Source organism: Lissotriton helveticus, chromosome 1_1, assembly GCF_964261635.1.
Source record: "Lissotriton helveticus chromosome 1_1, aLisHel1.1, whole genome shotgun sequence".
Taxonomy (NCBI): domain Eukaryota; kingdom Metazoa; phylum Chordata; class Amphibia; order Caudata; family Salamandridae; genus Lissotriton; species Lissotriton helveticus.
Window position 1 is genome coordinate 1,257,306,177 of NC_136057.1, and position 23,960 is coordinate 1,257,330,136.

General features: G+C 43.5%; 1 protein-coding gene across 1 annotated transcript in view; it reads left to right on the plus strand.

Annotated features, from left to right (window-relative positions):
- MUC19 (mucin 19, oligomeric) overlaps window positions 1-23,960 on the plus strand; it is a 1,331,159-nt gene that overhangs the window by 265,004 nt on the left and 1,042,195 nt on the right. Inside the window, exons 41-44 of the mRNA XM_078649731.1 lie at window positions 18,718-18,822; window positions 18,914-19,105; window positions 21,862-22,101; window positions 22,423-22,579. Coding sequence (XP_078505857.1) covers window positions 18,718-18,822; window positions 18,914-19,105; window positions 21,862-22,101; window positions 22,423-22,579 — 694 coding nt within the window. The remainder of the gene's footprint in view (window positions 1-18,717; window positions 18,823-18,913; window positions 19,106-21,861; window positions 22,102-22,422; window positions 22,580-23,960) is intronic.

A 23,960-nucleotide genomic window follows, 5' to 3' on the forward strand; every position in this document is an offset into this window, starting at 1 on the left:
GTAAAAAGCAAGGGTGCCAGTATGCACCCTTGATGGACACCCCTCTCTGATTTAAAAGGCGTAGTGTGTTTGCCATCCTGCGAGGTCCTAACTAAAGCTATAAGGTCCCGCGGAGTTCCGCCAAAAAATAGACTAAACATGGCTCAATCCCCATTTCTAACAGGATACTCCACAGCTCCGACCTGTTAACCAGGTCGAAAGCTGGGGATAAATCCATAAATGCCATCTGTAGGGATCCAATGAAGGTGTGTTTTCAATTCACCCATTCTTCCTGACCAACAAATGAGGTAGTTGTTCAACAGTGCCTATGGCTTTGATAGAGAAGATTTGATGCCACTTTTGCAAACAAATCTTGGATTAACAAAGTTTAGAGGTGCTATAGTAGAGTAATCTATTGAGGCCCATGCACTCGCTATTCCATTAAAATATGTACATTGTTTGAGATTATAGTACTAGTCAGCCATAAGACATTAGAATCTGTCCAGAGATACATTAGTTGTGTGTAAACCTGTCAAAGGAAACTGTGCTAAGTGATCACTCTCTAACCATTCTATGAAACATTCATTCTGGAATTAGCTAAAGCTATCGTCAGATGCAAATCTGTAATCTATAGTGGAACAAATTGCACCAGCTCAGCTTGTGAAATACTCTGTAATATCACTATGAACACTACCATTAGGTATTTCTGATAGAGACTTAAAGCTGCCTTTGAATATGCAACAGTCATCAGACTGAATCTAGAAACTTTTCAGCAGTACCTCTTTGAGCTGGATGGTGGCACCATTCAGCTCTGCACTCACGCCGTTCCTCTCTGGAAATGATGTGCGGGCCCTATATAGTTGCCATTCCTGCACACTAATGTCAGTTAATTTCCTTCCACACCATCAGACGTGGATTTGAAGCCCACTCTCATCTTTCTCAGGCACTTAAACCTTGGTATTTCACTAAAGAGCTACAGTATGCAAGAGATGTCACTCTGTAAAATGATAGGCTTTAAGACCTGGGCGGACTATTGCAAACAAATGTCTGTGACAGATCCCCAACAGGGCCCTTATTACACCTAGGGCTCACTGTTCCTGTTTGCACCATGGCGCAGTTTTAAATTGGTGACTTTGGCTTGATAAACCCAAAGGCCATCAGGGAACATGAGGTGAAACTTATGTCCTCATCAGAAACACTTCAAGTACCTTTACCCCCCCCAACCAAATAAACCCACATCTCCACCTCAACACACAACCTCCCACCCCGCCCATGGCCGGGAGACCAAACAGAGCGGAGAAAGCCATGACCTGGGATGAGGTGCTCGAAACGGCTGCCTCTTACACCAACATCCCTACCCGACCCATGCCCGAATCGGCTACCTCTTACACCAACCTCACCACCCGACCCTCCCAGTCCTCTATTCAGGTAATTACCAGTCTAAGAAATGATAATCCCCCACGCAGACCCCCAAGACCCCCGATCTTCCTCATCACCATTCCCACCGAACCTACAAAAAAAGACCCCCCCGGGACCAACTGCCTGCTCATAAACTGCAGATCGGCCACCAAACACTCCACAGAACTAGCAGAGACCATCCTCAACCACAACACAGACATAGCATTCATCACGGAGACATGGCTCAATGATTCTTCACCACCTACCCTAGATATGCTTGTCCCACCAGGCTACTCCATCATCAACAAAGATAGAAAGAACCAAAAAAAAGGCGGAGGCGTGGCAATCATCCACAAGAACGACCTCTCGGTGACTGAAGTTAACGCCTTTGACTACAACTCCTTTGAATGCCTGACAACTAACATCAAAACCAGTGACAACCATTTAACGCAATGCCACCTGCTATATCATCCCCCAGGTAACAACGCCACATTCACGGAGCAACTTTCAAACCTGATCGCCAACTGTTCTCTCAAAGATTCCAACACCCTCATTCTGGGGGATCTTAATCTACACTGGAACAATAAGAACAATGCCACTATTAAATCCCTAAACGATCTTCTGCACTCCAACAACCTCTCCCAACACTGCACAGAAGAGACCCACTACAAAGGGGCGATACTAGACGCCATCATTGCCCCCCATGATGCAATCTCCATCGACCACATCCTCCCGGTAGACTGGTCGGACCACCACCTAATCCTATTTCAACTTTCCCAAGGGATCCAGTCTTGTCCCCCCACCGAACCCCCCCCCCACATGGTCCAGAAACCTATCACAAATCAACACCTCGGAACTAGAAGAAAGAATAGCCTCCGCCCTACCAATCTCCACAGAAGGACTATCAGCTACCGAACTCACCTCACACTACAAAACGACCACGTCCAACATCCTAAACCAACTGGCCCCCCTTAAACGGAAAAAACAAAGGAACATTCCATCAAGAACTTGGTTTAACAAGGACATCAACAAGGAGAGGAGGCTGCTCAGAGCCACAGAACGTCACTGGAGAAAGAACCCCTCCACCATCCACCGCAGGGAACTTAGGGAAGTACGAAGAAGGTACAAAAACTGTATCAACAAAGAAAAAACAAACTTCTTCTGCAATGCGCTCGACAAGGCTAAAAATAGACCCCGAGAACTCTTTGACATCATCAAAAAACAAACATCCAAGCCAACAACCGCCCTTGTACAGCCCTCCAAAACTCTATGTGACAACTTCGTCACCTTCTTCAACGATAAAATAGACAGAATCGAACTATCACTAGACACCAACCCTCCCTTGTCGACCAGCATCATTCCAACAACTACAGAAACCACCTCCACTGACCACATCGCTAACACCTGGTCTTCCTTCGACCCTGTCCATGAAGCCGAGATCCTCAATCTAATCTCATCCTCCAAACCCTCCTCCCACAACCTCGATCCCATCCCCTCACAAATGGCCAAAGACCTCAAACGCACTCTCGCGCCACTTTGGTGTGAAATCATCAACAGCTCCCTAAAGACTGGCACCATCCCGGACTGCCTCAAAGTCGGCCAGGTGACTCCCCTCCTGAAGAAACAAGGCTTAGACCCCAACGACCTCAACAACTTCAGACCAGTCTCAAGTCTGCCTTTTCTAGCCAAAATCCTTGAAAAATGTGTACTACACCAACTCAACAACCAGCTTGATAACATCAACCTCCTGGGCCATAATCAATCTGGTTTTAGAAAAGGATATAGTACTGAAACAGCAATCCTGAACATAGTAGACGACATACGCAACTCCCTCGACGCAGACCAGTGCTGCCTACTCATTCTCCTCGACCTGTCAGCGGCATTCGACACGGTTGACCACAAGCTCCTCATCAAGTCCCTCAAGGAAAGTGTAGGTGCTAACGATATGGTCCTGCAATGGTTTGACTCCTTCCTCCAGAACCGCTTCCAAAGAGTCAAAATAAAATCCTTCACATCCGACCCCCTCCCCGTCACCAGAGGGGTTCCCCAAGGATCCGTTCTCTCCCTGCAACTGTTCAACATATACATGGTACCCCTCACCATCATACTGAAGAAAGCAAACATCCCCTTCCATCTTTATGCAGATGACACACAGATCTACATAGAAACCACCTCCTTCAACGACATTCTAAAGCTCAATAACACGCTCAAAGAAATCCAAACCTGGCTTGGGAAAAACCATCTCAAACTCAATCAAGGAAAAACAGAACTCCTCCTCATCTCCAACAAGGACGACAACCCCCAAATCACAGAATGGATGAAAGCTATCGACGCTCTCAGGGGGAATCTCACTCTGACTAACTCAGTAAAGTCTCTCGGAATCACCCTTGACCATAAACTTTCAATGACGAACCACATCAAGAACTCCGCAAAGAGCGCCTTCCTTAATCTGAAACTCCTCAACAAAATCAAACCTCACATCCCGCAGAGGGATCTCCAAACAGCCACCCAATCCTTGGTACTATCCAGACTGGACTATGGGATCGCAACCTTAACAGGCACAGCCCTATCACACCTAGCGCCATTGAAAACAACCCTCAATGCAGCCGCCAGAATGGTCTCAGGGGCAAAGAAATTCGACCACATTTCCCCAGCACTCAAAGACTTAAAATGGCTCCCAATGGAAATGCGCGCCAGCTTCAGAACGGCTTGTCTGACGCACAAAGCCTTGCAGACCGGGAAACCGGAATTCCAAGCCTCCAAGCTCAGGAAAGCGGGCCAGTCCAGAAACCTCAGAAGCTCGAACACCCTACTACTCATCCCCATGAAAACCCGGAAACAAAAAACTGCAACGCGCTCGTTTACCGGCAAATCTGGAACTCCATCCCAGTTGACATCAGGACTACGACCTCTTTTCAAGATTTCAAGAGACGCCTCAAAACCCTCTACCTCAACCGTGCATTCCCGAACTCTACCTCAGCAGCTCACCCTGCAACTATGACTACCTCGAACCTACTACCTCAAACTCGCCCCTCAGGCGCCAATTAACAATGTTAATCCTTGATCTTACATGTATCTCCTCTCCTTGATATATTATTATGCAACCTTTCTCTCCAGCTCGACTGTAAAGCGCTCCGATACCCTCGGGTCTGGCCAGCGCTATAGAAAACTCCAAAAATAAATAAAATAAATACTCCGCATCCAAGGCCCATTCTCAGTCCTGTTCTTGGCATCGACAGAGCCACTCCAGGGGTCAGTCTTCATCATTCTCTAAATCCTTAGGTAAGTGTAAGAAACAGAAGAACTCTAAGCGGGTTCCACTTCCTCACACCACTCACATTCTCCTGAGAAAGCCCAAGGGTGGAGCAAAGCCATTTGTTCTCGCCCTTGAAGTCAGCCAACTTTGGAAGCGATCCCGCAACTGATTCCTGCACAGCCTGAGTTTGCTGAGTTTGCAGGACCTTCAGCCATGGTGAGTCAGATTGAAGAGTTCTGCTGAGTCATTCTATGGCTCTTGGAGCACTGCCAACTCCGTCTGGTGTAGGCGTTCCACCTGGAAACTGCCATGTGTATTCCTTGGCGCAAGCTGGACCCTCCGCACTTGTCTTGCCTCTAACTCTGCTGCTTGTACCACAATCCATGTCATCCTGCGCACGTCAATGCCAATGCTGAATTCACCACTTGTGACTTGTGGCTCTGATTGTCTTGTTAAATGTCGAGTTGACTGAATGTCTGACCTCAACCGAATTGTGGCTGAATCTGCCTGAGGTGCCAATCCCCCACCCCCCATGAATTACCATAGCCTAAGGAACACTCTTTGCGTTCCCTTTTTGGGACTAATTTGAATTACAACTGTGACCAGGGTTATGAGTTTTCTCAGCCCCACCAAGATGACAACTGGTACAATGACATACAGGAATCTAATGGCATTGAAATTCATTGTGACTTGGACAACACTGATCCACTGGGAAGGCCATAGGCACTTTTGTTACCATTCGCCACTAAGCGTGGGTATGATCGACTGGGTTCTCGGGGGACATCCAGTATTCCTTGATGGACTTGTGCTTTGATGGGACTCACCTGTTCAGGGAGAAAGCTGATTTTTCCCTTAAGTGCTTTAAGGACAGCAGGGCTAGTGCTCACACTATGGGTCTTTGCGCAATGCCTCACCAACTGCAAAGTTCCACCGTTCCTTTTTTTGTATTTGGATGAGGCATTCCTTACTGCTAACCTATCTAGCCCCTACAGGGTAGCCAGCAGTTTCGCGATAGAGGTCGGGATGCTCACTGCTCCTGTGGCCAAGGTCAGCATGCCATCCAGCCCACCACTCTCCTGTGGCACCACCTGCCAAACCTCTTTATCTTGGCATGGAAGGTACATAGCTTCCCAGTGGGAGGCAGAATCCATGATTCTTACTGGGCAGGCAAGTGATCACGTCGGATATGTGGGTCCTACAGATTGTTTGCAGGGATTACAACTTGCCCTTTCTCCTTTTTCTGCCGTACCTTACACCATCCCCTCAGTCACTGACAGAAGACCATCTCTCCATTTTGCTGCAGAAACTGCATGCCCTTTTGGCTAAAGGGGCTATAGAGAGGATACTGTTACCAGGATTAGGGTGAAGTTGTTATCCCCGCTGTTTCTGGTGCCCAAGAAAAATGGAGGTCTTTGGCCTATTGTAGATCTGCAGCCTCACAATGTTTTCCTATGGAAGTAGAAATTCAAAATGCTCACACTGGAAGAGGTTTTGTCTGCCCTCAACCCTGGAGACTGGATGGTAACATTGGATCTGCAAGACACCTGGTTCCATAGTCCCATTCTGCTGACCCATCAGCACTACCTGTGGTTTGTGGAGGGAGAGGACCATTTTTTGTTTGCCGTGCTCACCTTTGATCTCAGTTGTGCCCCTCAGGTATTCATGAAAGTGATGGTGGTAGTGGCAGCACACCTTCAGCTGTCAGGGTAGCCATTCTCCCCTTACCTTGATGACTGGCTGTTGAAGGCAGGTGCGCCCCAAGAAGTCTTCAACCACCTCCAGACTACAGCAAACTTCCTGTAATGCTTAGGGTTCTATCAACATGCCAACATCACACCTGACTACTTCTCAGACACTTCCCTTCATTGGAGTCATTCTGAACATCGTTTGGTTTCATGCCTTTCACATGGGAAGAAAGTCCAGACATTCAGGCTTTGATCTTGATCTTTCAGCTTTGATCCTGGATTTCAGTGAGGTCAATTCTGGTTTTTTTTATTGAATGTTTAAAATATTTTATTTATTGAATTTTTTTTCAACAGAGAATAAACACCAACTGGTCAGGGAACAGAAAGCAAAGAGGAAGAATGGAAAGGAAAGAAATAATACAGGGTTAATAAAAATGACATAATAATGGCACCAAGCATATGCAGCATCAGTACATAGAGTACCTTACAAGTGGCAATACAACACATCTACACATACATAACAAAAAATAAAACAAGGCTGAGTGGAACCAGTTACATGTGGAATAGCACTAACAAAAAATTAAATGGAGGTACAAAGATCAAGGCCATGTGTCTGCAACCTCCACCACATCAATATGTAATCATACTAGAATGGAGCATCTATTGACCCCAGAAAATAAGCAGGTTTGCATAAATGGAATGCTGAGCAAGTATGCCTTGCCTGTATACATGTATACTATCTGGGCTTAATTTGATCTCAATACAATCACTCAAACTCCTCAGGGTGAAGCAAAAAGTAAGTCCGCAATGGTTGCCGTATGTTTTTGGGTTGTGAAGCAGGTGGTTGTAATGTTGCATTTGTATCAATGAGAAAAACTAAAGAAAGGCCAATACTGAACCTGTTATTAAACGTCTTGAAAAAAGTACCTCTATGAATGAAACATATCGGTCCGTATTTTACTAACGTCACTAGTTGTTTATTTATTTATTTAACACTAGTTATTCATTTTATTTTTGATATTTTTTTAACACTTTTTTGCATGTACGAACATTTTACAAAAATCAACAAAACTTTACATATTTACACATATATATACATAACACATCCTACCTTAACCATTCATACTCCTCTTATACCTATGTACACAAAAAACACTGTTGACTCCTGTCAAAAAGATATCTACAAGTGACTAAACACAGCTAGAACGAATTAAACTAATTTTGCAACTATTTGAATTGAATGCAAAGGAAAATAACTTTACTAGTTGTCAAATTAAATTCTAATGGTGTTTAATAAAGTTTGATAAAAGAGTCCTGTCCAACTTAAATCAAGTCAGGTCTCAGGTCGATGCGTTTCGAACTCCTGTATTTGTGGAGTTCTCATCAGGACCAATACGTTTTCTTTACATTACGGTCTAACCACATAGACCAAGAAACTTCACAGATAACAATCTTCAATCACGTGGTGACACTTTTGAATGGAAGGGCAGTGCACCCGACAGAGGGCGGCTTCGGGGAGAACCTCAGTCGCTTTGCTGCAATTAAATTGGACGCCGTTTCCGAGTGAATCAGTCGCGTAAACGCCAGTCGGTTGAATTGTGCATTTGTATCAATAGTAGTGTCACAGTAGGTTAAGTTGCGAATCCAAACCTTCACCATTGGAACCGTGAGTCCCCCTCAATGTAAAGAGACCTGCCTCTGAGCAAGAAGCAGAGCGACAGCAGCGAATCGCCTTGCTCCTGCCTGTAAAAAAGGCTTGATATACACCAACAAGGCCAGCCGGGGGGTTGGGTGTAGTTTGGATTCTACCATCTGGGATAAATGGTGATAGATCTCCTCCCAGTATGCCAATATGGGTGCGCAGTTCCACGGCAAGTGCAAGAAATCGGCATGCTCCACTGCACATCTGGAACAGCTATGTTATTTGATGAGATACATCTTTGGTAGCAGGTGAGACATGATATATGCTTTGTGTAAATATTTAAAATGCAACAATTTATGCAGCCTACAGTTAAGTCCTCAACAGTGCACAACGGGGTGTTGTGAAAGAGGTCACCTATAGTTTGTAGTCCATAGAGGGTTAAAGTTCTTTTGGTAAATGTTTTTGTTGTCGGAGGTAGCCAAGTATTATCCAGCAATGGTATATGTGGGGAGTACAGAATATCAGCATTTAGATATCTTTGTAACTTGTTCCAGGCCCAGTATGTGGTTTGCAATGTTTGTTTTTCGGTTGGTGTCTGAGTAAGCCGCTGGGTATAATAGAAGAGAGTGAACAGGGGTGAACCTGTGACCACTCCGGCTTCAAATACTGCAGCCTAGCGTTGGGGTGGTACCAGTAGTCTGCAAAATATACTTGCGCAATCAGGTAATATAAGTAAAGGTCTGGAACGCAAAATCCCCCGTGCTGGTATGGCCTAGTCAAGGTCCCCCGGCTATTTCACAGCTGTTTGCCAGCCCATAACACTCTAATAGGCAAACTGTGGAGTGTATCAAAAAATTTAGTTGTGAGGGCTATGGGAATGTTGAGGAATAGATAAAGAAAGTGGGGCAAGACTACCATTTTAATAGCGACAATTCTGCCAGCAATCGAGTAAGGGAGTTTAATCCACCGATCAATTTTTGTTGACCGTCTATCAATTGCGCACCCGTAGTTGCATAGCCTCCAGAGCTCTTCGATGTAGGAAAACGCCCACATATCGGGGGGGATCAGTGTACCACTGTAGTGGACATCTGCACGACCTCTAAAGCAAAGACAGGAGATTACTTTTGGTGTCTCGGGCGAATAACATCATGTCATCTGCGTAGATCGAAGCCAACAGTGGTCCCTAGTGAAATCCTAGTCCGCGCTGTAAATGTCACTCTTGCAGATGTCGTGCAAGAGGGACCATAGCAATGATAAATAGTAGGGGCAATAGCTGGCACCCCTGTCTAGTGCTGCACGTAAGCATGAACTGATCGGTTAGATTGCCATTTACTCGGAGCAGGGCCGTCAAGTTCATATAGAGGAGGCGAATAAGATTAGAAAAGCCTGTGGGCACTCCGGATTTCCATAATGTGGCAAATAGAAAGGACCAGTCCAGCAAGTCAAACACTTTTTCAGCATCCAATAAGATTGCTGTAGCAGAAAGTTCAGGATTGATTTGGTTAAGAACTGCAAAAACTGCACGCAGATTAACCGACGTGGAACAGCTCAGGATAAAGCCAGACTGGAATGGGAAAACTAGCTTGTCCACCAGTAGAGACAGGCGAGTGGCAAGGACTTTAGCTCAATTGTTATAGTCTTGGTTTAACAAGGATAAGGGCCTATAGGAGGCACAGCAGTGAGGACAATTGTCAGGTTTAAGTAGAAGTGTAATGACTGCTTCTCGCATGGTAGGGATCCCGCCTCTAAGGCCTCTGCATATACTTCCAGCAAACAGTGGAACTAATAGGGTCTTGTAGGTTTCATAGAATACGTCCATGAGTCCATCCATGCCAGGAGCATGGGTACCATCTACCTCATCAATAGCTTGTGAGATTTCGTTTGCAGTAATAGGCGCAGCCAGAAATTGGTGCTGTCCTTCGTCAAGCCAAACCATCGCTACATCAGCTGGGTAATCAGTAAGTGTGTCACTCGTAGGAGGGACTTGTGAGGTATAGAAGCAGGTATAATAGGAGAGAAAAGCAGATTAACTTCCTCCCTACGTGTGAGCGATGCTACGTTATCTAATTAAAGATGTGTGACAAAGGATGATTGATATTGAGGGCGAAGCAGTCTGGCCAGTGTCTAACTGGGTCAGTAGCCCTCGCCTTACACCCAAGCCAGTGCATAACTGCCAATGTAATTCACCTCACGTGTCGCGAGTTCCGGAAATTCAGAAAGGAGCGTTGTGCACCTATGTACTTAAGAGGGGAGTCACTTATCTGGGTCTGTGCATCGATTTCTCTGAGCTTCCCTTCTATTGTCTAAAGCTCCCGGCGAATGGAGTGCAATGCTCCTTCCTGCTTGGCAAAACACACTCCTCTAATGTATGCTTTAAAAGCATCCCAAAGGATAGCCGGCCATTCTACTGTGCCAGTATTTAAAGGAAAATACTCCACTATAGCATCTCTGAACTCGCTACAAAATATGTCATCAAGTAGTGCCTTAAAGGGAAAGCACCAGGACATGTGGATACTCAAAACATTGGGAATGTGGGGAGTCAAGAGTACAGGTGAGTGGTCTGATAGCGTACTTGGATAATATTCAGCGGCGGAAACAGCTAGCATAAGCCTGGCAGAAAGATACCACTGATCTATACGGGACCAAGGGCTGTGTGGAGCTGAGTAGAAGGAATATTCCCTATTGGTGGGGTTCGAGCTCTACAGGCATCTGTAAGAAGAAAGGTCTGCAATAGGGAGATGAGTGCCCATACTGGTTGGGGCTTAGTGATCTGTCCTGAGCCCGTCGTATCCGAAAAGGGGTCTAGTGTGAGATTGAAGTCATCCCCCATTAGTATAATGTCTGCTGATAGCCGAGATATATGTGTAGATATGTTAGGGAAAAATTCGGAGGAGTCTACATTTGGAGTATACACGTTAATACGTTAATCAGTAGAAGCGTCTCAATCCCCATTACACCAGTAATAAGGAGATAACAACCATAGCGATCAGTGACCACCTCCTGAACCCTGAAGGGAACTGATTTGTGGATCAAGATGCACACTCCTCTCGAGACTGTGCTGTAGTTAGCAAAAATTGTCTTCCCCCCCACGGTGCTGCAAAGCGATTTCTGGAATGTGAGGCGTAATGAGTTTCCTGCAAAAAAGCCACTTGGATATAGAGTCTGGTGAGATAGGACAGGACCTGTTGTCCTTTTTGTTGGTTGGAGAGTCCTTTGACATTCCATGTAATACATATGCGGTTGTGAGATGTGTGTATGTATGACGATGTGTTGAATATGCACATGCATGTTCAGCAACATTGTTAGGGCCCTGTAGAAATAAACATTAGAATATAAAACATTAAAGAAACCAGAGTTCCAAACCGCCCCCCACCCACATTGGATAATAAACAAACAATATCCGGTGAATCCCTTCATTCTCCCAATAAGAAACTGCTAATTTAAACTGCAGGAGAACTCCTAGGGGGAGGCAACACCATGGCTGAACTCCAAAAAGATCCATGTGTTTGATGAAACTACAGCCAATATAAGCATAACGTTAAGTATGTATGTCTAAACTGATGAACCGTTGCAGCTGGGGAGCCCAGAAAGGGCAGCAAGAGATCTGGATCTGTCATTCATTCTGTCTAGGGGTTAACAAACCCATTGAGAGTTTCATCAGCCCGCCAGCTCTGTTTGGGATGATGCCACCTCTTCGCCTCTTGCATGGGGCCTAATTTAGTTTGCAGCTGTTTCGAGAAACTGGTGGCTTCAGCTGGTGAATTAAAAACATGAGCTTTGCCGTTGATCTGAATACGGAGCCGTGCCGGATACAACATAGCATAGCGTACATTCGCCTTCTGCCGTGTACATTTAATGTCTATGAATTTGCAGCGTGCCTCTTGTACCCTAGGAGTGAAGTCTGGGAAGAATGCCAGATTCATGCCTTGATATTGAAGACCTTTTGTCGTGGGCAATTTGAAGAGCCACGTCTGGGTCGTGATAATTAAGAAGTTTACAATAGTCTATTGTGAAGGTGTGCCAGGCGCCTTTCGCGAGCTAAGGGATCTGTGGGCCCACTCCACCGCAAAAGTCGAGGAAAATGCTTCTCTACCAAATAAATCCGCTGAGAGCTGATCAACATAGATGTTCATGGGGCCAGTATTCATGGATTCCGCCATCCTGGCTATACGAATATTATTCTGGCGCGACCGCGCCTCCAAATCCTCCACCTTGGAGGCAACCTCCTTCAGAAGACGTTGAGCTCTTTCCAGTCTCTAACTGGCAGTGGGTTGGGCATCTTCTAGGTCCGATATTCACTGCTCTGTGGCATCCGTGTGCTATTGATTGACCCGACCACTCACCACTGTAGCCCGCTGCTTGAGTTGCATCACATTTCTGTACCTTTTTCTTTGCTGTGGAAGAGTTCTCTAAGTCTCGCGCAGGCCTGCCAGTCAACGGATATCCTCGGGTTCAAGTTCGGCAGCACTGCAGCCTCGCACGCACCCCTGTCCTCAGGCTCACCCTATCATTGCGGGTCCTCCAAGGGCCGCTTCGGGCCACAGTGGCTCACTCACTGCACTCAGCTGCCTCCCAAGCACCTCAGCCCATACTGCATATCAAGGGGCATCTCCACACTCACTGGAGCTTCACGGCGAGCGACTATCTTGGTGATCAGCCTGGCCATGCCCTGGTGAGGTCAATTATAAAACTGCAGGGACTGGTAGTTTCTTGCATCCTGCTTGTGGAGCACGTCAGGTGGCATATGGAGGCCTTACAGGAAGCCCAACATCAACAGGACCTCTCAAGCAATGTTCAGATTTGAGAATAGACTGTAAACCTCTACAGTGGTGGTTACTGAACTGTGACTGATTTTTCAACCTCTGTCCTGGATTGTAGTGAGGCTACAGAGGTTGCTCATTCTAATGGCCTTCTGCATCCTGCTGGCGAAGCACTTTCAATGGCATATGTGGGCTCTGCACAAGTTTCTGAAGTCCCAGCAGACATAGCACCGAGGGAATCTTTCCAGCCGGGTCCAGATTTCATAGGATACTGTGAATGATCTACAGTGGTGGCTTGTGGACCTCGATTGGGAGATTGGGTGACCCCTCTCCCTTTCCCACCTAGAGCAGACAGTGGTGATCAATGCATTGCTTCTGGGTTGGGCTGGCCGACCATCTGGGAGAGGTGGAGCTCAGATGCCTAAGGTCTCCGGCGGAGTCCTGGCCCCACATCAACCTTCTTGAGGTGAGGGACACCCACCTGGCGTTGAAAGCCTTCCATCCATCAATCAAGGGGAGTCTGATACAGTTGCTCAATGAGAACACCACTGCCATGTACTGCAACAAATAGGGTGTTGTGGGGATGCGGATCCTGTTTTAGGAGGCCTTGCGCCTCAGGAATTGGCTGAATAACCAAATAATTTTCCTGATTGTGAACCACTTTGCAGGATTCTTGAATGCCTAGGTGGACGAGCTCAGCTGTCAATGCCTAGCAGATCACGAGTGGCAGCTACACCCGGAGGTGGCTCAAGGTCTCTTCTGGGAATGGGGAGAATCTTAGCTGGATCTTTTCACCACCGCTGAGAATGTACAAAGTCGGCAGTTCTGTGTGTTGGAGTCTCTCACTTGGAGAAATGTTCTGCTTTGAAAGCAATTTGGTACTCCTGTATGCCTTTATACTGACCCAACTCCTGCCCCAAGGTCTCAAGAAGATCAGGGAAGACCGGGCCCAAGTCAAACTAGTGTCTACGTATTGGGCATAGAAAGTACAGTATCTAGAACTCCTGGGCTTGATCATGGGAAACATCCTAAACAACAAAGTGTTAATAACGACTCACCTTAACAACGAAGTTCGAACAACGATAAATCCTCATCAACGAAGTCCTGAACAACGAAATCCTGAACCACGACTTTTACGCGACTGCAATGCAAAACTGTGCTTGGCATCTCTCCGCCCCCATTCTCTGCGTTGCACCTCACTTCCCCCCAACCCCCGCTAAGGCCTGCCATTAATCTCAGCCCCCCAGACTGCTCATGTCACTCTTCTCCGCCCCCACCCCTTTTTACACTTGGAAGTTGAAAGTTGAAAGTTGCTGGCGGGCAACGAGATCAGAAAAGGGATGACATTTTGAACTCTCTTCCCCCTGGCACAATGTGTGGCATATTTCTTCTCTCCGCCTCACTCAAGGAATTGGACTTGTTGCCTCCTGTCTCGCAGAATACGAGCAGCACAGGGATGCTGCCAGCACATATGCAGTTCTGTAACCTGACCCCCAGCCCAAAATTGACAGTTGACTGGAGATTACAGTTGTAAGCAAACACTTCTGGAGTGCGTCGAAGTACGAGACAGGACGCACTCCAGTGGTGTTAGCTTACAACTGAACTAAAGCAACTTCACCTTAAAAGCTGCACACCTTTCCTTCATTATTTCTTTAAAAAGACCTGCACTTTTCACGGGGTCTGAGGAACATGGGGAAGCAGCCAGCCATCATCCTGTCAGCATGGTAATCGATATCATTAAATCGATATTGATGATGTTTCGTTTTTAAATACACTTTACTTTTTAGCATAATATCGTTTTTAAAAAACAATAGAATTTGGAGTTCGTCAGGTTTAAAAAAATATGACTATAAATTAAAATATAAGTAGAATAAATAATTTAAAAATATTTCGTGGAAGTATTGTTATTACAATACTGCTATCTATTGGCCAGTCACGAGGTGATTCTTTTCGTGGTTTAGGATGTAGTTGTAAAAAAAAGTAGTGGTTTACCATAGCTCGTTGTAAAGCTTTCGTGTTTCAGGGAGTCGTGGTTTAGGCAGTAGTTGTTTAGACATATAACCCTTGATCATATGTCCTCCGATCAGGCTGCGCCTCTGGGAGGACCTCCTGTCGCTGCAACAGGGCAGGGTTCTGCACCAGGGATTTTACAATCTCCACCTTTATGCTTGTAGATTGAGTGGTGACAGCTGAACAACTTTGCCCTTCCTCCATAGGTTGTTATATCATCTGTTCAGCCATGTGTCCCTTGATGAAAACTATATACACCTGTCAATGGGACCCCTTTATTGCCAGATTGACCCCTTTCAGGCCAAATTATGTGACACTCTTATTTTTTCTGTCTCTTGTCTGGCAAGGCTTTGGTTTGGGCACAGTTAAGGGTTATCTTTCAGGCTTTTCAGCCATCCTACAGTTACCAGATTAGCCGTTGTTTTTCAAACGACGGGTTGTGATGCAATTTTATAAGGGGCTGCAATATGTTTCCCCTCCCCCTTTTGTCATTCCCCAATGGGATATTAATCTAGTCTTGACGTGTCTGGTATGCACTCCATTCAAGTCACTTCACAGCTGCCCCTTAGGGCTCATTGCAATCAAGACTGTGTTTCTCATTGCAACCACTTTGGTACGGCGTATGAGTGAGCTTCAAGCTATCATTGTCAATCCACTTTACACTTCCTTCTTCCCAGACAAACAAACTGGTTCTTCAAACCATAACCCTGCCGGCGTTCTAAGGAGAAGGAGAGACTTAACTGCTTGGATAACTAGAGAGCACTGAGCTTCTACATAGAACATTTAAAAGAACACCAGGTGCATGATCAGCTCATTGTGGGGTTCTCTGGAATGAAAAAAGGCAATAGTGCAGAAGAGAACCATCTTACACTGGATCGTACCCTGCATTAAGATCTGCTACACACTGGCCAAAAAGCAGCCTTTGGAAGGATTGTGTGCTTATTCTACCAGGGCCATAGCCACTGCCACTGCGCTGGCACACAGATTCTCCGTCCTAGACATTTGCCAGGCAACTACATGGCCATCACTTCATACATTCACAAAGCATTATTGCCTGCACAGTCAGGTTTGCCGGCACAGGGCATTTTGCACGCTCAGTCCTGCAGGACTTTCTGGTTTGAGTCTGTTCACAGACCCACCTCCAAATAGGTATTGCTGTGGTAACTATTCAAAAGGTGAGGAATCTGCGGCTAGAATTCTCTATCAGAAGTTACTTACCTCCGGTCATAATCTCTCTGGTACAGACTCTGGCTAGATGCAGATTCCTCATGGCCCTCCCATCCTCCCCATTGTGCGATTGACCTCTATCCACCATAAAATACCAAGTCAAGTAAATCTGCACACTGTCTATCAGTTTGCTTTTGGGGCACCACATTTGGGCAATGCTGTGTATTGCCTCTATTGCAAATAGACTGAACATCCTCAATGTTAGTGCCTGGCATTCAAAACTCTTCTTTCTGATTTACTTTACAACCTATGTGGGTTAAGGAGATGTACACTACTTTAGAATTCATAGTCATTCACACTTTATGACCATTCAAACACAATAACTCAGATTTCCCTAGCGTATGTGCTTGGACTTTCGCTTGCTCTACATCTCATAGAAACCTGCATGCAATGTTAATATAATTTATTTGCATCAAGATTATTTGGAGAAAGTAGGATGTCCAATCTACTGGTCATTTCATTAAAATTTAAAGGCACGCTAATGATAAATGCATTTTTATGAAAAATAGCTTTCTGTGAATAAGCCCAAAAGAATCTATCTTTTCCTGAATGACAAGAGTCTGCATTGCTCCGTATTCTCTTTCTCTGTCTTAAATAGGACACCTAAGTTCTTCTCTTTTCAGTTTTATCAGTGCCAGGAAAATAATTAGTCATCATTTTATGATGAAGTTGACAATAGTCTCCAGACTAGGGTAACCATCCTCTGTGGACTCATATTTGAAGGCATTACTCAGTATTTGAATATACTTCAGCTTGCCAGTATGATCATTGGCTATACTTTAGGAGATCCATGTTATTGTCTTTAACAACAGGGCCAGGTTTTGCTATGAGATTGAGAATTAACCCCCGGAGAGGCACACGTTTGACTCTATTCAGCAGGGCCTTAGGCAGAGGCTCCTGGTGCGTCATTTATTCAGATTATCTTGCTTTGTGCCACTTTTTTCCTTACTACACAGATATGTTTCAGTGTCCAGTTTACAAAAATTGACAGATTGACAGAGAACTACAAAAAAATACACCCTTGCTCATACAGTGTAGACATGTTGGCTCGTGGTGTTACCAAAAAGAAGAGAGAGGTCAGAAATGAGCCTTTAGATGTGTTAGTTCACATGTTCATGGATTGGCCAGTCAAAAGAAAATGTGGCCCTAGCACAAGGGAGTTCATCTCTCTCTGAATAAGTGAATGAGTGAACTGTTGCATGAGAACTACCTACACATTTGAGCTACCCAGGTGATAGGAGCATCCCCATCGACTCCAGATGCTGAACATTTTCCCTGGCCAAAGCATGGACCAGAGTTCAGAACTAGGGATAAACCACTGAGTAATTTTATACTCATATAGTGATGCTCAACCCACACTGAACACCTGTGCTCAGTGTCGCTATGTGGGGCTTTCACAGGGCGGTTGCCCCAGGTGTAAAATTCTTAGGGGGCACAAAACTTTAGAAAAACCTATTGCGCCCCTTAACTCGTGGACCATTAGCACTTCCTGAACTATTGGTCCACAGTTTAGGGGGCGCAATACTTTCTCTTGAAATTTTGCCCTAAGCGCTGACAACTCACGCTACGCCGCTGCCTGTGCTGCCTATCCTTGAACTCAGAAAGCAGAGAAAAAGTCCTAAAGAATTAGTCAATGAGCTAATTAGCATAAGCATTGATGTCAAACCCTCACAGGAAGAGCTGTCAGACAGGGCTATGTAAAAAGAACAGTTAAAATGATCTTACCTATTGTAACTCCACATGTACCATTTCACATACTCACGAGTAATTGATTTTATGAGTTACTCAAAGTGACCACTTTTTTAAACATAGTGCAAGGGTGAGCCTGTTTGGTACATTTTCAATTAAAACATATGTTTTACACTTCTAGTGCTAATGCTTTGGCACTAATGCTCTAAAATGAGATCTGGCTCTTTGTATATGCTCTTTTCTCTCTAGCAGTACCCTTTAGTAAAGCTAAACTTCCAAATGTATAAATGAGAGCTGTCTTTCAGACACTAGTGGTCTGGCAATATATAGAGGTGGGCTTTAAAGGCATTACTTGTACCTTCTTCAGCTGCCTCCTCCTTTTTTCTTTGGCTCACATTGCGGGGTGGGAGGTCTGCTTGGGGCAAGGCAGGTCAGAATAAACTATGTAAAAGACCTCTCCTGAACTTTGGTCCCCAACAGGAATTAAATTAATGCTGAGGCCGAGGCCCCAAAAACCCATAAAACCTGACGGTAGTGTTCCTCTCATTTATGACATTTGTTTATTTGTGTATGTGCAGCATGATTAGCGCACAGGCTAGCCAATATTTAAATTAAGGCTTGCATAATTGCCTTTTACTTTTTCACTAATTTGTGTAAAGTACTTGGAAACGTTTTTTTTTTAAAAGTATATAATCGGTCCATGTGTTTTTTTTTACATTACCAAAGTTTAAGACATAAATACCGAAGGAACGCCTACCCAACAAGGTTTTCAAATGTAAAACTGCAATCCCTATTAAAGGGAAATGTTCTTGTTGCTAAGAAAATTGAAACAGTGTGGCTACAAATACGTTATGCTGGGCAAAAAGAAAGTTATCTTTTCTTGAGTGCTGGGCTAATTGCTGGTAAATTTACATAATATTTGTGAAATATTTGTAAATTTCAGCCTCTGAGAAAAGCATGGGAAACGGCATTATCTTTATGAGCATGCTATATAATGTATAGTGAAAGCCATCTCACAATGCCATTTTTATGATATTGTCATTTGACAATGTGTATACATTCTCATCTCAGGATTACTGCAACAATGTGGAAGGCACCTTTAGAGTGCTGGTTGAAAGTGTACCCTGCTGTGCAGATGGGATGACCTGCTCAAGAAAGGTCCTGCTTGTCCTGAAGGTATGCAAGACACATAAGAATTAAAGAAAATTGAACCCAAATATGGTTTCTGCAATGTATAATTTAAATTTTTTCGATTTTACAATTTTAGTGCAAGACTTATGTGCTTCAGGATGGCGCTGTTACAGAAGAAAACACCACTTCAACTTCAACTCCTCAGGAGGGATGTAATTGCACAATGCATAGTGTCGGTTTATATATTATTTTGAGGTGTGATAATGGAATTCACCTCATCTGGGACAAAAATACAAGAATAAGTGTGGAAACGGAACCCAGGTGGAAGGTAATTCTATCACAAAAGCAAACGTATTGACACTGCATGTGTAATGTATCTACCCGAGCTATGCCATATGCTTTATCATGCTCACACTTAACTCTTTCATATGGATCGGACTTAGGTTAAAAGTGTAAATATGGATCTATGCAAAACAAATCAAGGCCCATGTCCAGAAAACTTAAACAGTTGTAACACTTAAGATAAGAAAGCATAGATCCAGAGTAACTCCCTGAAAGTATGTTGCCTTACAGAATTTAAAATGATTGTACAAGAGGACCAACTCCCACCAGGAGGTTGTGCTGATGGATTGTATCACAAACAGTAGAAAGAAGCAAAGCCTGAACTCTTGGATATCCTGGAACGTGTAGACACAGAAGGGGAGACTAAGCTTAGAATACTAAGATCTCAGTAACAGTCAAGAAAGCTGAAGTCAATGTAAAATATAATGGTGCCAGTAAACAGCTTTATTCAATGCAAGAAGCCTCAACCTCCTTTTTTTATGTGCCACACTTTTGCATAATGACCTCGCGAGGCTGGTGTTTGTGACCCATCAAAGTAGGAGTAAACTCATTATGTTTTGTAATGAAGGTCTTTTGCCTGCTACAGATGTGTGAAAAAGAGTCAGGGAACAATTCCTACTAAGGTGGTTAGATACCATCAACATGTTTGTCCCAAATGTTTATTTAGGCCTAATGTATTTTTAACCACACGTAATAATCCAGACTCCTGGAAGAAAGCAGTCTGAGGGCCCGTCCCCACGTACAAAACTCTTATACGTTTGCAAACCCTGTGATTCCAAATAACAAGGGGAGCCCCCCAGTAATTGTGAGCCAGAGTGGTAAACAGGTCGGTGATCACATTTTTGTTTGCAAACCATTCATCGGTTACGGACACCTCAAGGGAGGTAATAACTGATTTCAACCGTTGTGAATCCTGTCAGGTGACCTAGGGTGTAGAAGACAGTGGTCCTATGGACCACTGCCTGCTAGCCCTGATGTATTTGAAAGCGGAAAACATGTCTTTTAAAGGCATCACTGGTTGCTTTAAGAAACTTGGGCTCCTTTAAAAAAGGTCCCTAATTTGGGAATTCAGACACAGGGATGCTAATTTGGGAATTCAAACACAGGGATGGTGATCTGCTGTTCATTGTGGGCCATCATACCAGTGTTGAATTACATTAGGTTGCAGATAGAAACCTGCCTAATAATATATTGGTCAGGTCAAGCTTTGACCATCTGAAACTGGAGATTTTGCTACACAACCTATTTATAGATAGGTCACATCAGTGAATCAGAGACAAGTTGCAAATTGTGGAATTTATTACACTTTTGTGTAATGCCTCTTAGTACATCACGCCAATGAGTCTGCTGCTGTTTAATCGACTGATAGCACTAATAGATAGGCAAACCAAATTGTTTGGTAGGCTGATTCACAAGAGATAACGGGATTGACCTATGTAAATATTATATACAGTATGTGGCCTGTAATATGTCTAGCAGTCTCAAAGTGTCGTGGTAGGTCAAACGATAAATCTGTTTCCTATTACATCAGGGGCTGTGCATCCCTGGAAGCACAATTTGCATGTTTATTCTTTAATGCATTTTACCAGACCCCTGGACAAAGTAAATTGATTTAAATGATGAAGGGCCCTTTTAACTATTAGTGTAGATAATGCCTTGTTTGCTTTACTATAGTCAAGGCCTCTAGAATTTCGTAATTATATGTTTCTGCCCTTCTCGATATACCTATGGATTAACACACTTACACTATAGTCAACAATCTGCTGCATAATTAGCAGATTTGAACAAAAACATATTTGTAAATCAATAGGATCAAATGTTACTAATAAAGCAACACAAGTTGTGCTGCACAGTGGCAGGCCCGTTATTAGCCAAGGTAACAGAGACTCTGCTTTCTATAAGCACACAAGAAACCCCCAATGAAGAGAATAGTATGCAATATTGATATAAGTTGTTATAAAATTGTCTTCATTGTCCTCTTTACACTATATCAGTAGTGTATTGCTCTGTGTTAACCAGTCTAATCTGTGTGTGTGTTTGTTATCCGAAAATCATGTCGTTATCTCTCTGGCTATCAATGTGTTTTTAACATTTGACTATATTTGCATCTATCTGTTTGTTTACTTATTTTGACAGTAAAAGCTTTGAATATTGACCTTATGGCTCTCTAATAGAATCACAGTCTGACTTATACTAATGAAAACATTTTACAAACCCCAAGTTGAAACTTCAGTGAAAGAGACATTATGATTATGACCCAAAACCGAAAAAAAATGAAATTCACAAGTTATGTAACTATGAAACCACAATCCTTCACTTTTCCCTTCTCACTATGGCACAACAGTAGGCACCCTCAACAGCATCACATGGCTAATCACAACCATCAACCTTGCACTATGGGACATCTCAGTACACAGTATTGATTAAAAATGTGTTTGCAATGAAGTTTCCCAGTTTTAAGGTCTAGTTTCCAAATTTTCCTAATAGGTATTAATTTGGGAGTCTGAAATTTTTTTATTTTTCCGTTGTTTTGAGCCAGGTCGGCTATAATTTCAGGATATGTTTCTGTCTGCTTCCACGTCCTCCTATAAAATTGGATGTAGCGAGAAGTGGCACACACTAAGCTTGCTGTGGATCTGATACATTTTATCTTTTGAACTGTGCTATTATATCTCTAGGAGCTATTATGACAAAAACACTAAACAATCTGAAATCCTTATCCCACCCTTGAAATCCTTGCAGGGCAAATTGTGTGGTATATGCGGAAATTACAATGGAGACCGAGCTGACGATTCCATTGCCAGAGATGGGTCAATTGTGCCTTCTGTACTAGCTTTTGGAAACAGCTGGAAGACCAACCCAACATGTAAAGACACTGAAGTTGAAGCGTACCCTTGTGACAGTAATGCCTACTGCAAAAACTGGGCTTATAAAAAGTGTGCCCTTATCAAGGAGGGCGGATTCCTAGCCTGTCATAAAAAGGTAAGATTTCAGGAGAGAGTACCTGAATTTTGAAACTGTGATGACAAGTGAGTTCTTGACTTACAAAAGCATGTAGACTGGGATTACATGAAGGTGCTGGTGAACATGAAGGGATCTTGAGGCAGATAGTTTCAAATTGTAACAAGGTAATTTGTTACATGCCAAGAAATTTGTAACCAAACAAGAGCTAATATGTTTAATTTCTCCTAAGGCTTGTGTCTGCAGGACGTGAATGAAATGAAATATACATCTTAATAAGATTGCTGCTTCTTCTACACACTGTATTATCGGTCGGTTCTCACCAACTTTTTCCCTTTTCAGGTTGACCCTACCCCTTATTATGATGCCTGCATAAAGGAAGCCTGCGTGTGTGACTTTGAAGGCAAATATCAAGGATTTTGCACAAGTGTGGCGATGTACGCTGAAGCTTGTAACGCAGCTGGGGTCTGTGTGAATTGGCGTACTCCAGATCGTTGCCGTAAGTGAGAAATATTTTGCTCATACTTATGAAATGTTATCTGTACTTAATCCACAGCTCAAATTAACATGAAATGGAATAAAAACGTGGATACGTGGTGATGTCAAAATTATATCTCTCATATTTGACTCATAGTTAAAGCAGATTTGAGGTTGGAGTTTCTCAACAGAATTCAAGACTTTGATCCTCATGATTTATTTTTTAAGATTGTGAAAGTTGTTTTTCCATAAATGTACCTATGCAGCCTGATGCCACCACAGGAACGACTTGTATAAATGATGCTCTCAATTGATCAATTTATGTTTATTGAAAGAATATACTTATGAATCAGCCCCGTAGAACAATTACTCAAAAAACGATCATTTTTTATTACAAAATGAACACATAAGCAAACATTGTTTAGTGTTACATTAGAAATAGATGGGATACTTCTGTGTGGATTTCGAATAATGGTATTGGTCAAGCAGATGGGTGCATATTCATAAAAATGCTTTAAAACAGAGCTTGACCTTGTCACTGCGTGATAATCGAATACAATTCTCATACATAGCCGTACAATTTTTATACATCATGGGCATTAATTGTTCAACTTCTACACGTGTCTGCTCCTCACATTGAATTTGTTCATTGATTTAAAAAATACAATTTATTATAAGTTAAATTGACCTCATGCCTGTAAACTGGCACAATTAATATAAATATATTTTTAGTACATCACTGATTGTTGAAGATACGCTTGTGTCTACGACTTTGGTGGAAGAAATTGCATACCAAAGATACCAAAGTTGCAGATGTGTTTTATACCCTTAGGTTAAAGAACAAAATAGCTTTGGCCCGTTAGGTTATAGAAAATATTAGCCTAGATGCCTACCTTGCTGTCACAAAATTCAGTCGAGAAATTCTTTCGATGCCAGTAATTGATGACATCAAGATCATTAGACCCAGAAACATATGACACCCCAGGAAACCTAAACTAACGTGATAGGTCGAGATCAGATTACTGCATCCCAAATAATAACAAATTCTTGCATCTCATCAAACTCCATGAAAACGCCAATAATTGTTGTGGACCAGTTCTGTATGTTGCGACGTAATGCAAAGTGCATTTCAGCTCACCCTATTTTCAACAATAGCCCACATCCTAATTGCAGATGTAACACAGCATCAGTCTGTAGCTCAGTGGGCTAAAGTTAAAATTGTAAAAAGAGTTTGAAAGTGGAAGCCATCTTGGGCTAGATGAACTAATAGACAAGTTGCAAAATGTGGTCACAAATAATTCACTGACTTTTTGCGACCTGTTGTGATGCAACTACGAACTGATAGGTCGCACTACAAAATCTATAGTCATGGGGCTGCAGAATGACCTGCCTAATGAATATTA